The 14,274-nt window shown below is 44.5% G+C and overlaps 1 protein-coding gene across 2 annotated transcripts; it reads left to right on the top strand.

Annotated features, from left to right (window-relative positions):
- The first annotated feature begins 7,030 nt into the window (after window positions 1–7,030).
- LOC120055324 (V-set and immunoglobulin domain-containing protein 10-like) lies at window positions 7,031–13,292 on the top strand. Of its 2 annotated transcripts, none has more exons than XM_039003209.1 (9): window positions 7,031–7,374; window positions 7,553–7,861; window positions 8,402–8,707; window positions 9,015–9,163; window positions 9,287–9,437; window positions 10,369–10,653; window positions 12,206–12,319; window positions 12,561–12,774; window positions 12,967–13,038. In XM_039003209.1, the coding sequence occupies exons 1-8, from the start codon at window positions 7,323–7,325 to the stop codon at window positions 12,728–12,730; spliced, it is 1,536 nt and encodes a 511-aa protein (XP_038859137.1). In that variant the 5' UTR covers window positions 7,031–7,322; the 3' UTR covers window positions 12,731–12,774; window positions 12,967–13,038. The 2 variants fall into 2 exon arrangements, with proteins under 2 accessions (XP_038859137.1, XP_038859130.1); XM_039003202.1 differs by having other exon boundaries at window positions 7,032–7,374; window positions 12,561–12,719; window positions 12,967–13,292.
- Window positions 13,293–14,274: the final 982 nt, after the last annotated feature.

Raw genomic sequence — 14,274 nt, 5'->3', positions numbered from 1 at the left:
CTCCCCCATTTCTCCTTCAGCCAAATCCAGATAGCTGATGTTCTGCAAGAGCTGCAAATTCTGGACCCCTACAAATAAGCCGCGCTAGACAATCTGGACCCTCTCTTTCTAAAATGATCTGCCGAAATTGTTGCAACCCCTATTACGAGCCTGTTCAACCTCTCTTTCGTATCGTCTGAGATTCCCAAAGATTGGAAAGCAGCCGCGGTCATCCCCCTCTTCAAAGGGAGAGACACTCTAGACCCAAACTGCTAGAGACCTATATCTATCCTACCCTGCCTTTCTACGGTCTTCGAAAGCCAAGTTAACAATCAGATTACCGACCATTTAGAATCCCACCGTACCTTCTCCGCTATGCAATCTGGTTTCAGAGCTGGTCATGGGTGCACCTCAGCCACGATCAAGGTCCTAAACGATATCATCGATAAGAGACAATACTGTGCAGCTGTATTCATCGACCTGGCCAAGGCTTTTGACTCTGCCGATAAGAAAGTGGTGATTAGACTCAACAGCCTTGGTTTCTCAAATGATTGCCTCGCCTGGTTCACCAACTACTTCTCTGATAGAGTTCAATGTGTCAAATCGGAGGGCCTGTTGTCCAGACCTCTGGCAGTCTCTATGGGGGTGCCACAGGGTTCAATTCTCGGGCCTACTCTCTTCTCTGTATACATCAATGATGTCGCTCTTGCTGCTGGTGATTCTCTGATCCACCTCTACGCAGACGACACCATTCTGTATAGTTCTGGCCCTTCTTTGGACACTGTGTTAACTAACCTCCAGACGAGCTTCAATGCCATACAACTCTCCTTCCGTGGCCTCCAACTGCTCTTACATGCAAGTAAAACTAAATGCATGCTCTTCAACCGATCGCTGCCCGCACCTACCCACCCATTCAGCATCACTACTCTGGACGGTTCTGACTTAGAATATGTGGACAACTACAAATACCTAGGTGTCTGGTTAGACTGTAAACTCTCCTTCCAGACTCACATTAAACATCTCCAATCCAAAATGAAATCTAGAATCGGCTTCCTATTTCGCAACAAAGCATCCTTCACTCATGATGCCAAACATACCCTCGTAAAATGGACTATTCTACCGATCCTTGACTTTGGCGATGTCATTCACAAAATAGCCTCCAATACTCTACTCAGCAAATTGGATGCAGTCTATCACAGTGCCATCCGTTTTGTCACCAAAGCCCCATATACTACCCACCAGTGCGACCTGTATGCTCTCGTTGGCTGGCCCTCGCTTCATACTTGTCGCCAAACCCACTGGCTCTAGGTCATCTACAAGTCTTTGCTAGGTAAAGCCCCGCCTTATCTCAGCTCACTGGTCACCATAGCAGCACCCACCCGTAGCACGCGCTCCAGCAGGTATATCTCACTGGTCACCCCCAAAGCCAATTCCTCCTTTGGTCACCTTTCCTTTCAATTCTCTGCTGCCAATGACTGGAACGAACTGCAAAAATCACTGAAGCTGGAGACACATATCTTCCTCACTAGCTTTAAGCACCAGCTGTCAGAGCAGCTCACAGATCACTGCACCTGTAACTTAGCCCATCTGTAAATAGCCCATCCAACTACCTCATCCCAATACTGTATTTATTTATTTATTTACCTTGCTCCTTTGCACCCCAGTATCTCTACTTGCACATTCATCTTCTCTACATCTACCATTGGATGCATCTTCGGCACATGTAAAATGGCGCCATAAGAAATGGCAGCAGTTTTACGGGCGCCCAACCAATTGTGCTATTATGTGTTTTTTTCACGTTATTTGTAACTTATTTTGTACATAATGTTTCTGCAACCGTATCTTCCGGCAGAAAAGAGCTTCTGGATATCAGGACAGCGATCACTCACCTCGGATTAGACAAATATTTTTTCAACAACAAGCAAGACTCACATGATATTCTCCAAACACCCGGCAGGGCCGACATCCCAGTAATTCACAAGAGGAAGCGACGCAGGTACAGAGGACGAAGAGCCGAATGCCTTGTCAGGACCCGCAGAAGGCGAGTTGGAAAGCTGCCGTTACCGTCAATATTACTCCCCAACGTGCAATCATTGGACAATAAATTAGATGAGGTACGACCACGAATATCCTACCAATAGGACATGAAAAACTGTAATATCCTATGTTTCACGCAGCTAGCAGGATATACGCTGCACCGGCAGGATAGAACAGCACACTCCGGTAAGACGAGGGGGGGCGGTGTGTGCATATTTGTAAACAACAGCTGATGCACGAAAACTAAGGAAGTCTCTAGATTTTGCTCGCCTGAAGTAGAGTATATTGTGATAAATTGCAGGCCACACTACTTACCTAGAGAGTTCTCATCTATACTTTTCGTGGCTGTTTATTTACTACCACAAACAGATGCTGGCACTAAGACCGCACTCAGTCAGCTGTATAAGGGAATAAGCAAACAGGAAACCACTCACCCAGAGGCGGCGCTTCGAGTGGCCGGAGACTTTAATGCAGGGAAACTTAAATCAGTTCTACCAAATCTCTATCAACATGTTAAATGTGCAACCAGAGGGAAAAAAATTCTAGATCACCTGTACTCCATATACAGAGACGCGTACAAAGCTCTCCCTCGCCCCCCATTTGGTAAATCCGACCACAACTCTATCCTCCTGATTCCTGCTCACAAGCAAAAATGAAAGCAGGAAGCACCAGTGACTCGGTCTATAAAAAAGTGGTCAGATGAAGCAGATGCTAAACTACAGGAATGTTTTGCTATCACAGACTGGAACATGTTCCGGGATTCTTCCGATGACATTGAGGAATACACCACATCAGTCACTGACTTTATCAATAAGTGCATCGAGGACGTCGTCCCCACAGTGACTGTACGTACATAACCCAACCAGAAGCCATGGATTACAGGAAACATTCGCACTGAGCTAAAGGGTAGAGGTGCCGCTTTCAAGGTGTGGGACTCTAACCCGGAAGCTTAAAAGAAATTCCGCTATGCCCTGCGACGAACCATCAAACAGGCAAAGCGACAATACAGGGCTAAGATTGAATCGAACTACACCGGCTCCAACGCTCGCCGGATGTGGCAGGGCTTACAAACTATTACAGACTACAAAGGGAAGCACAGCCGTGAGCTGCCCAGTGACACGAGCCTACCAGACAAGCTAAATCACTTCTATGCTCGCTTCGAGGCAAGCAACACTGAGGCATGCATGAGAGCATCAACTGTTCCGGACGACTGTGTGATCACGCTCTCCGTAGCCGACGTGAGTAAGACATTTAAACAGGTTAACATACACAAGGCTGCGGGGCCAGAAGGATTACCAGGACGTGTGCTCCGGGCATGTGCTGACCAACTAGCAGGTGTCTTCACTGACATTTTCAACATGTCCCTGATTGAGTCTGTAATACCTACATGTTTCAAGCAGACCACCATAGTCCGTGCCCACGAACACAAAGGCAACCTGCCTAAATGACTACAGACCTGTAGCACTCACATCCGTAGACATGAAGTGCTTTGAAAGGCTGGTAATGGCTCACATCAACATCATTATCCCAGAAACCCGAGACCCACTCCAATTTGCATACCACCCAAACAGATCCACAGATGACGCAATCTCTATTGCACTGCACACTGCCCTTTCCCACCTGGACAAAAGGAACACCTATGTGAGAATGTTATTCATTGACTACAGCTCAGCGTTCAACACCATAGTACCATCAAAGCTCATGAACTAAGCTAAGGAACCTGAGACTAAACACCTCCCTCTGCAACTGGATCCTGGACTTCCTGACGGGCCGCCCCCAGGTGGTGAGGGTAGGTAGCAACACATCTGCCACGCTGATCCTCAACACTGGAGCTCCCCAGGGGTGCGTGCTCAGTCCCCTGCTGTATTCCCTGTTCACCCACGACTGCATGGCCAGGCACGACTCCAACACCATCATTAAGTTTGCAGACGACACAACAGTGGTAGGCCTGATCACCGACAACGACGAGACAGCCTATAGGGAGGAGGTCAGAGACCTGGCCGGGTGGTATCCCTCAACGTAACCAAGACTAAGGAAATTATTGTGGACTACAGGAAAAGGAGCATCGAGCACACCCCCATTCTCATCGACGGGGCTGTAGTGGAGCAGGTTGAGAGCTTCAAGTTCCTTGGTGTCCACATCAACAACAAACTAGAATGGTCCAAACACACCAAGACAGTCGTGAAGAGGGCACGACAAAGCCTATTCCCCCTCAGGAAACTAAAAAGATTTGGCATGGGTCCTGAGATCCTCAAAAGGTTACAGCTGCAACATCGAGAGCATCCTGACCGGTTGCATCACTGCCTGGTACAGCAATTGCTCGGCCTCCGACCGCAAGGCACTACAGAGGGTAGTGCGTAGGGCCCGGTACATCAAAGCTGCCTGCCATCCAGGACCTCTACACCAGGCAGTGTCAGAGGAAGGCCCTAAAAATTGTCAAAGACCCCAGCCACCCGTCATAGACTGTTCTCTCTACTACCGCACGGCAAGCGGTACCGGAGTGCCAAGTCTAGGACAAAAAGGCTTCTCAACAGTTTTTACCCCCAAGCCATAAGACTCCTGAACAGGTAACCAAACAGTTACCCGGACTATTTGCATTATATGCCCACCCCCCCAACCCCTCTTTTACGCTGCAGCTACTCTCTGTTTATCATATATGCATAGTCACTTTAACTATATGTAACGGATGTGAAATGGCTAGCTAGTTAGCGGTGGTCCGCGCTAATAGCGTTTCAATCGGTTACGTCACTCGCTTTGAGACCTTGAAGTAGTGGTTCCCCTTGCTCTGCAAGGGCCGCGGCTTTTGTGGAGCGATGGGTGACGACGCTTCGTGGGTGTCAGTTGTTGATGTGTGCAGAGGGTCCCTGGTTCGCGCCCGTGTCGGGGCGAGGGGACGGTCTAAAGTTGTACTGTTACATTGATGCTGTTGACCCGGATCACTGGTTGCTGCGGAAAGGGGGGTGAGTGTAACGGATGTGAAATGGCTAGCTAGTTAGCGGTGGTCTGCCCTAATAGCGTTTCAATCGGTTACGTCACTCGCTTTGAGACCTTGAAGTAGTAGTTCCCCTTGCTCTGCAAGGGCCGCGGCCTTTGTGGAGCGATGGGTAAAGATGCTTTGTGGGCGACCGTTGTTGATGTGTGCAGAGGCGCCCGGGTCGGGGCGAGGGGACGCCGTAAAGTTATACTGTTACATATACATACATGTACATACTACCTCAATTGGCCCGACCAACCAGTGCTCCCACACATTGGCTAACCGGACTATCTGCATTGTGTCCCACCACCCGCCAACCCCTCTCTTTACGCTACTGCTACTCTCTGTTCATCATATATGCATAGTCACTTTAACCATACCTACTAACATACTACCTCAATAAGCCTGACTAACCGATGTCTGTATATAGCCTTGCTACTGTTATTTTCAAATGTCTTTTTACTGTTGTTTTATTTCTTTACTTACCTACACACACAGACACACACCTTTTTTTGCACTATTGGTTAGAGCCTGTAAGTAAGCATTTCACTGTAAGGTGAAACCTGTTGTATTCGGCGCACGTTACAAATAAACTTTGATTTGATTCCAGTGATTAATTGCTATATTGTAATTACTTTGCCACCATGGCCTATTTATTGCCTTACCTCCCTTAGCTTACCTCATTTGCACACAATGTATATAGACTTTTTTTCTACTGTATTATTTGACTGTATGTTTGTTTATGCCATGTGTAACTGTGTTGTTGTATGTGTCGAACTGCTTTGCTTTATCTTGGCCAGGTCGCAGTTGTAAATGAGAACTTGTTCTCAACTAGCCTACCTGGTGAAATAAAAAATTATATATTTAAAATGCCCCCATGGGAGATCCATACAGAAATGGTTTGTTGAGATCGGTGTGGAAGAACTTGAATGGCCTGCAGAGCCCTGACCTCAACTCCATCAAACACCTTTGGGATGAATTGGAACGCCAACTGTGAGCGAGGCCTAATCACCCAACATCAGTGCCCGACCTCACTAATGCTCTTGTGTGGAAGCAAGTCTCTGCAGCAATGTTCCAACATCTAATGGAAAGCCTTCCCAGAATAGCGGAGGCTGTTATAGCAGCAAAGGGGGTACCAACTCCATATTAATGCCCATGATTGTGGAATGAGATGTTCGACGAGTAGGTGTCCACATACCTTTGGTCATGTAGTGTAACTGTTAGTTGTTTTTTAATAAAAATGTAACGTTAAACGTTAACGCCCTAGTTGTACATTTTCGGTGAAAATCACTACAATACATGTGCTTTAGCTGTCACCCTGGCCTGATATTGGCTACACTAGATACTTCCCTACTGCGGGCACGCGAACAAGGTGTCCTGTGTTGTCGGCTTGCAGCGTATACTCTTATTGAGCAGTGTAGACTCTATCATGGTGAAATCCAGATAGTTAGGCCTACTACCATCTGTGTAGGCTACTATCCTACTCGAAATAAAATCAAGTGGGATGGAACAAATTGGAGATGGGGATCAAATCCAGATGGTGACCAATACTTATTGTTATTTTGCCTTCGCCCTAATCACTTTACAAGTTTTAAATAAGTGCTAGATAACTAGATTTAGCCAGATAACCAGCACTATGCGGCAATCGCGCCGCCATGAATTTCTGGATGCTAAAATTCTAATAGTTCGCCTAATTAAAGTTTGTGACAAAACAAGCAGTCATTGTGTAGAGATTCATTTTGCCATCTTAACCGGTGAGAAATATATTTTCCATAACCTAAAATATAGTATTTTCAGCAGTTTGAAGTTGGTGTACAAAGCCGAAAGTAAAAGATGCAAAAACGAAACAAGACCGGGAGGCATAGAAATAGAGCACATAGAACACATAATTGTTAGACTTGCTGTCAATGAGAATGACATATCTATAACTCTGATGTCTATGTGAATTTGGTCTGGTCGCACAAAAGGTTACATATTGCAGCTGGGTAGGGCTTATCGGGACAACTGACTGAGCCGTTTTGTCTACACACTCGACTCAGCTACGCGACATGCGTCATCCATTTGGGCACTAGGCGTGTCCATAATGCCTCTCCCCGAGTAAACAGCCAGGTAGTCAAATAGGTTAAAATATGTAGCATGTGGCAGTTCTATGGAAAAGAGACATGTTGAATTATGGCCTATGGATCTATTATTTACTCTAAGCAGTCTCATGTAAACTACGTGTAGAGTTTTCTTGTGTCATAGCACGTACAACAGGTAGTCAGGTTAACTGCTGACATTGGCAACCAAGCTTTTGTTTAACTTGAAATCAGGCTATACAGCAGGAATAATCATGAAGGCATTCTCAGTTGCAATTTTTCTTCTTCTGTTCATTCATCAGACAGGTGAGTGTCCACTTGTGACCTGTTTATGAATAGACTATGTAACCTAAAAGGTGGACTTAGCCTAATAAGTGATACAGTGAAATTCGTTTATATTAGGTCAATGTTTTTGATCTATGTGGTGCTCACTTCTACTATTTGATAATTGTCTCTCATCTCTTGCTTATTGTTTTTATGAAAGCTGCAGCAAATGGGCGCTCAGATAAAACTACTGTAATTAAAACTCTGGGGGCGAATATTCTACTTCCGTGTTGGAACACTGCGATGAATGCGACTCCCTCCTTCACGCGATGGATGAAGAATGGACAGTTTATCATTGGCCGTAATCATTCCATAATTCTAACACCTTCAAGTGAAGCGCACCTGACGATAATGTACAATCAAAGCTTGTACATCAATGGACTAGCTTTATCAGATGAGGGGATATATCTTTGTGATTCCTTACCCCATGACAACAACACTCAAACAAGTCTGACATTGCAAATAGTCAGTAAGTATATGTTTTCTAATGTAACAGTGTGTGTGTTGGTGTCATTCTTGTATAATGAATTGTATATACATTACATTGCCAAAAGTATGTGGACACACCTTCAAATTAGTGGATTTGGCTATTTCAGCCTCACCCTTTGCTGACAGGTGTATAGAATCAAGTATTTTGGTCTATTGCCCTGGCTCCAAATTCCTTGAAACGGGATCTTCGGGAATATTAGCTGCAGTGGCTAGTTTTGTGGATAACAGTTACTGTAGTAGTATGTCCATGTATCCTGTAGCCATTTGAATGAGCATGATAAGACGGTATTTGCGGGTGATCTTAAATACTGTACCTTGAAGAGCGTTGAACTGTCTGATATTAACCAATAAGGACTGAGAAGGATCTCTAAAGAGAATGCCTTGTGTGTATGTTGTGCTATCAGTCCACATTGCTCAATAATGAAACATTGTAACAATGCTTGATTGTTGCATAATGTGAAGACTGTATTCAAGTGGAAAGTGTATGCCTACTAAACCACCTTATGTTGACCTCTTACAGGTGGTCCTGGCAATGGCATCACAGACATCCACCCAGCCACAATCCTTTCCAATGGAACCCTCATCGTCCACAAGGGCTCCACCATGTTGTTCAACTGCTCCAGCTGGTCCTATCCCTCCCAGCGTCTGTCCTGGGGGTTTCAGGGTGTGGTGTCCAGAAATGACTCTCTGACAGCGGGCAGTGGGTCCTGGCTGGACTTCAGGATAGAGGACATCCAACCCACAGCTCAGGGGAACTACACATGTAGAGCCCAGAACTCAGTTTCCCAGAAGGAAGTTGGCTGGAGCAAAGAGCTGCTTGTATACTGTAGGTGGCTATAAGGGTAATAGACTCACTAGTCTCTGATACTGGGATCTGTCTTCTGTGATTGCCATGGGCTTAGTGATAATAAAATGAAATAAAATCTCAATGTCAATACTGTTTTGTATATCTGCAGTTGCCACTGGCTATATACCTGGTACCAAATGGTGCCCTAATTGATTAGATTAACCAAAATAATAAATATTATTATCATAAAAATCTAAATGGTACCTGATTTGTTATTACTGTGTAATTACTCAAATACCAAATCAATTCTATACCGTAAAATGAACTGCTTCCATTTCTCCTCTAGATTCCCCAGAGAAGCACCCGGAGTGTCAGTGGAAGATTGCGAAGGACCCGTCCCATGTCCAGTTTAACTGCAGCTGGTTTGGAGGCTACCCCTCTCCCACGTTACTCTGGGGGGAGAAACATCAAGTGCCAGCGAGCCAGGGGAACCAGGTGTTTATTTGTGTGTTTTTGGGGGGACAATTTAAAAACACAATTTAATGGGATACAATGCATTTAAAATCATTGATGGTTACACAAAAGTGTAACAATTTATTTCCATTGTGGTCCTCTTAGGTGGCTGGACAGCTAATGGAGTCAGAGGTGACAGACCGTCTAGTGGTAAATCTGAACAGGTCGTTGTTGTTCGAAGGGCAGACGCTGAAGTGTGATGGGTATCATCCTATGATTAGTACAGAAGACGAGAAGTTCTGCTCCTTCACGCTCAGTAAGAAATATAAGAGACACCCTGCAAACTAGTCAACATCTGCTATGCTTTATGTTTACTTTTCAGATTTATGGTTTTCTGTATTGCAAATACTGTAGAAAGACACCCTGAGACGTATCAATGTTTAGTTAACTTCAGTTCATGTCAACTCTTGTTTATTTCAGCTTTTAAACAACTGTATGGTTTCTGCAACTGTACAAAGCTCAGAATGATAGCCAGGTGTGAAACCATTCAGTGGCACACAGCAAGTGTGTTTTTGCAATTCCAGAAAGGCGTGCCGAGGGATATTTTGAAGCGTTATCTTAGCACCGTGAAAGGTTACTCATACAATGAAAAAGCGCCAAAGAACCTCTTACTCAGCCACACCTCTCCAGTGTGTGTGTGTGTGCATCCTTATATCTAATATAAATGTTTTTGTTTTTTTTATCCGTTATTTTAACGGGTAAGTTGACTGAGAACACATTCTCATTTACAGCAACGACCTGGGGAATAGTTACAGGGGAGAGGAGATGAATGAGCCAATTGTAAACTGGGGATGATTAGGTGACGGTATGAGGGCCAGATTGGGAATAAAGCCAGGACACCAGGGTTAACACCCCTACTCTTACAATAAGCGCCATGGGATCTTCAGTGACCACAGAGAGTCAGGACACCTGTTTAACATCCCATCCGAAAGGCAGCACCCTACACAGGGTAATGTCCCCAATCACTGCCCTTGGGATATTTTTTTAGACCAGAGGAAAGAGTGCCTTCTAACACTACTTCCAGCAGCATCTGGTCTCCCATCTAGGGACTGACCAGGACCAACCCTGCTGAGCTTCAGAAGCAAGCCAGCAGTGGGATGCAGGGTGGTATGCTTCTGGCTCAATTGTAATTGTGTGTAGTTATATCCCTGGCCCAGTCTAACACCCTGTTTCTTCTCATCTTCCAGAGTCTCCCTATCCTGAAGGGGAACCACTGGTCACAGCTCTCGAAGGCACCAACATCACATTAACCTGTAAAGAGTCCAGCTCCCTGCCTCCAGCCCTCACCACCTGGCAGAGGACAGCCCAGCAGGAGGACGTGGTACCCAGCCCCAAGTATGTCCTGTCAGGACAGGGCCCCACCTTCAACCTCACCATAGTCAACATCACCAAGCAGGACGAGGGCCTCTACTTCTGCAGGAGCGAGAACCCACTGATGGTCCGCGAGCTGGAGATCTATTTAACAGTTAAAAGTGAGTTAAGACTGAGTTGAGTGTCGGTGCGTCTGTGTGTGTGCATGCACCTAATTTTCCTTCCTGTAAGAAAATGTGGGACTATGGGAAATTGTATAGAAAACTTATCTAGAGATTGATTATGGCCCTAGTGATAATTTGTTTATAATCATAAAGGCCAGGTGTTGGGGATCTTTATCAGAACAAAACCATTTGTGAACATGCTTAGTGCATCACTGCCTGGTATGGCAACGGCTCGGCCTCCGACCGCAAGGCACTACAGAGGGTAGTGCGAACGCCCAGTACATCACTAGGGCTAAGCTTCCTGCCGTCCAGGACCTCTATACCAGGCGGTGTCAGAGGAAGGCCCTAAAAATTGTCAAAGACTCCAGCCACCCTAGTCATAGACTGTTCTCTGCTACCGCACGGCAAGCGGTACCGGAGCACCAAGTCTAGGTCCAAGAGGCTTGAAACTGCTGCTCCAGTTTCAACTGTTCAACCGTTCTGCCTGCGGCTATGGAACCCTGACCTGTTCACCGGACGTGCTACCTGTCCCAGACCTGCTGTTTTCAACTCTCTAGAGACAGCAGGAGCGGTAGAGATACTCTGAATGATCGGCTATGAAAAGCCAACTGACATTTACTCCTGAGGTGCTGACCTGTTGCACCCTCGACAACCATTGTAATTATTATTATTTGACCCTGCTGGTCATCTATGAAAATTTGAACATCTTTGCCATGTTCTGTTATAATCTCCACCCGGGACAGCCAGAAGAGGACTGGCCACCCCTCATAGCCTGGTTCCTCTCTAGGTTTCTTCCTAGGTTCTGGCCTTTCTAGGGAGTTTTTCCTAGCCACCATGCTTCTACACCTGCATTGCTTGCTGTTTGGGGTTTTAGGCTGGGTTTCTGTACAGTACTTTGAGATATCAGCTGATGTAAGAAGGGCTTTATAAATCAATTATATTTTATTCTAAACAGCTTCTACCCCCAAGCCATAAAACTCCTGAACATCTAGACAAATGGCTACCCAGACTATTTGCATTGTCCCCCCCCTCCCCTCACCACTGCCACTCTCTGTTGTCATATTTGCATAGTCACTTTAATAACTCTACCTACATGTACATACTACTTCAACTAACCGGTGCCCCCGCACATTGACTCTGTGCCGGCACCCCCCTGTATATATATATATATTTTTTTTTATTGCTGCTCCTTAATTACTTGTTACTTTTATCTCTTATTCTTATCCATATATCTTTTTTTAAGCTGCACTGTTGGTTAGGGGCTCGTAAGTAATCATTTCACTGTAAGGTCTACTACACCTGTTGTATTCAGCACATAACATTTGATTTGTAATAGAGGTATAGACACAGAAGACCATACTTATAAACCAAACCTAACAAAGGCAGGTGCAGAAAGGTAGCAAGGCAACACCTTCTTTGGAATGTCGATAAACCTGTTGCCTCTCCTTGTGAGAGATTCTTGTACATTCATGTCCCTTTAGCGACATGTATGCATGCCTAATGAGAGACTAAAACATGTCTAATCTAGTTTTTTTTCTTTTCTTCTCAGCCTCATCTCAATACACTGGAGCAATCATTGGGATATTCCTAGCCATTTTGATCGTAGGATCTGGGATTGTTATCGCTAAAACAGTATATTCCAACCGTGACCGAATTTGCCTGGGTAAAACCTTTTTTCCCCATGAATTGCATTGTCCCTTTTGTTACGAGAGCTTTTAAGTTAGCTCATCTGCCTTTGTTTATTATTGTGTAATTTCATGAAAGGTGAAAGAAAAAGATCCATCAGCCTAACCTTAAAGATAAGATATACTTTGATGATGACTGACTTGGAAAGTTACTGACTTGCTAAAATATATATTTAAATATTAACAACCAAATTTGAAATTGATACTATTTTATTACAGGTAATGGATTTGAGCGAATGGAGGAGGAGAGGGAAGATGTGTTGAGCCTGGTAGAGTCCGATGAAGAGGTGTTTCCTGAAGCAGTACCCAGACTGCCACCTCTATCTCTGACTAATGGACACAGCACTACACTTGTACAAATACATCGAATCTCATCCAGTAAGACATGATTCCAGCTGCTTCCTGCTTGTAAAAGAGGGGATTTCCCACTGGGGTACTAGCTGCATATATTTGTTTTGAAAAGGTGTAGGCCTGTTCTATATTACATTATGAAGGCAAGTAATGTGATTGTAATGTTGTAATTGCATGTATCCGTAATATACAGTGGATAGAACTGTAACTATTCTGTTTCTGTTTTGTATTGACCTCATACTGTATATGCAGCTCAAACCCATCTCTTTTTCAGATGACCATGAAGATGAAGAAATTGTTGAACATCCATTACAGCTAGAAAATACAGATATGGAAGAACTTGTCACATTTTAGGTGTTGGAAGATTACATAAAAACAATGTTTTAAAGAATATCAAAGATAACATTTTACTACCTATGAAACTGTGAAAAGATGTGTAATTATTGGTGGTTGGCTTTCACAGTAGCCTATGTAGATGTATGGGTCAGCTTTTTATCATCCATTTCACTTTTTTGTTTTTGCTTCAGGCTAATTAATTGATAATTAACAGGGTTATTTAAATGAATTGTTGCCATTTGTCTCAATAAATGACATTTTTCACAAGAATGTAACATTTCATAACATTTTGTATCACTCAAACACAAAATAAACCTGAATAAAAAAGCATAGGCGGGGTGAGTTGCACCCCCATTTGCCCTCAGCACAGCCTCAATTCGTTGGGGCATGGACAAAAAAAGCATTCCACAGGGATGCTGGCCCATGTTGATGTCAATGCTTCCCACAGTTGTTTTAAGTTGGCTGAATATCCTTTGGGTGGTGGACCATTCTTGATACACACGGGAAACTGTTGAGCGTGAAAATTCCAGCAGCGTTGCAGTTCTTTACACACTCAAACTGACTGGCACCTACAACCATGCCCCATTCAAAGCTACTTAAATGTTTTGTCTTGCCCATTCATCCTCTGAACGGCACACACGCAAACCATGTCTCAAGGCTTAAAACTCCTTGTTTAACCCGTCTCCTCCACTTCATTGTCACTGATGAAAGGGGATTTAACAAGTGACATCAATAAGGGATCATAGTTTTCACCTGGATTCACCTGGTCAGTCTATTTCAGGGGTACTCAACTCTTACCCTACGAGGTGCGGAGCCTGCTGGTTTTCTGTTCTACCTGATAATGAATTGCACACACCTGTTGTCCCAGGTCTAAATCAATCCCTGATTAGAGGGGAACAATTAAAAAATGAGGAGGCTTCGAGGTCCAGAGCTACATTTGAGCGGTCTATTTCATGGAAAGCGCAGGTGTTCCTAATGTTTTGTACACTGTTTCGCTCTTTCTTTCTCTTTTTATTAATGAACAACGTATACAATTTACAAGTTGGAATGAGCAGGGGTGCAACTTTAGTTTTAGAAGTGGTGAGAACATAATATTTATTTTTGTATCCAGTTGGATAAACACTCCAAACAGCCTACCCGACGTTCCGAGGCGCCCGCGTGGTCCTAAAGTTCACCGTTGCCCAATTTTGTATCACATTACAATGATTAAACTGGGGGGGACAAAAATGCAATTTCAAAATGTGGG

The sequence above is a fragment of the Salvelinus namaycush genome, chromosome 1 (genome assembly GCF_016432855.1).
Source record: "Salvelinus namaycush isolate Seneca chromosome 1, SaNama_1.0, whole genome shotgun sequence".
Taxonomy (NCBI): Eukaryota; Metazoa; Chordata; class Actinopteri; order Salmoniformes; family Salmonidae; genus Salvelinus; species Salvelinus namaycush.
Note: the sequence above shows the minus strand (reverse complement) of the source record. Positions and strands in the feature narration are given on the sequence as shown.

Excerpts from the sequence above, each read along its gene's own strand:
- LOC120055324 (XM_039003202.1), top strand. The coding sequence starts at position 7,323 with ATGAAGGCATTCTCAGTTGCAATTTTTCTTCTTCTGTTCATTCATCAG. Across the intron at positions 8,708-9,014 it reads CAAAGAGCTGCTTGTATACT|ATTCCCCAGAGAAGCACCCG; the intron begins GTAGGTGGCTAT and ends TTTCTCCTCTAG. Across the intron at positions 12,720-12,966 it reads AATACATCGAATCTCATCCA|ATGACCATGAAGATGAAGAA; the intron begins GTAAGACATGAT and ends TCTCTTTTTCAG.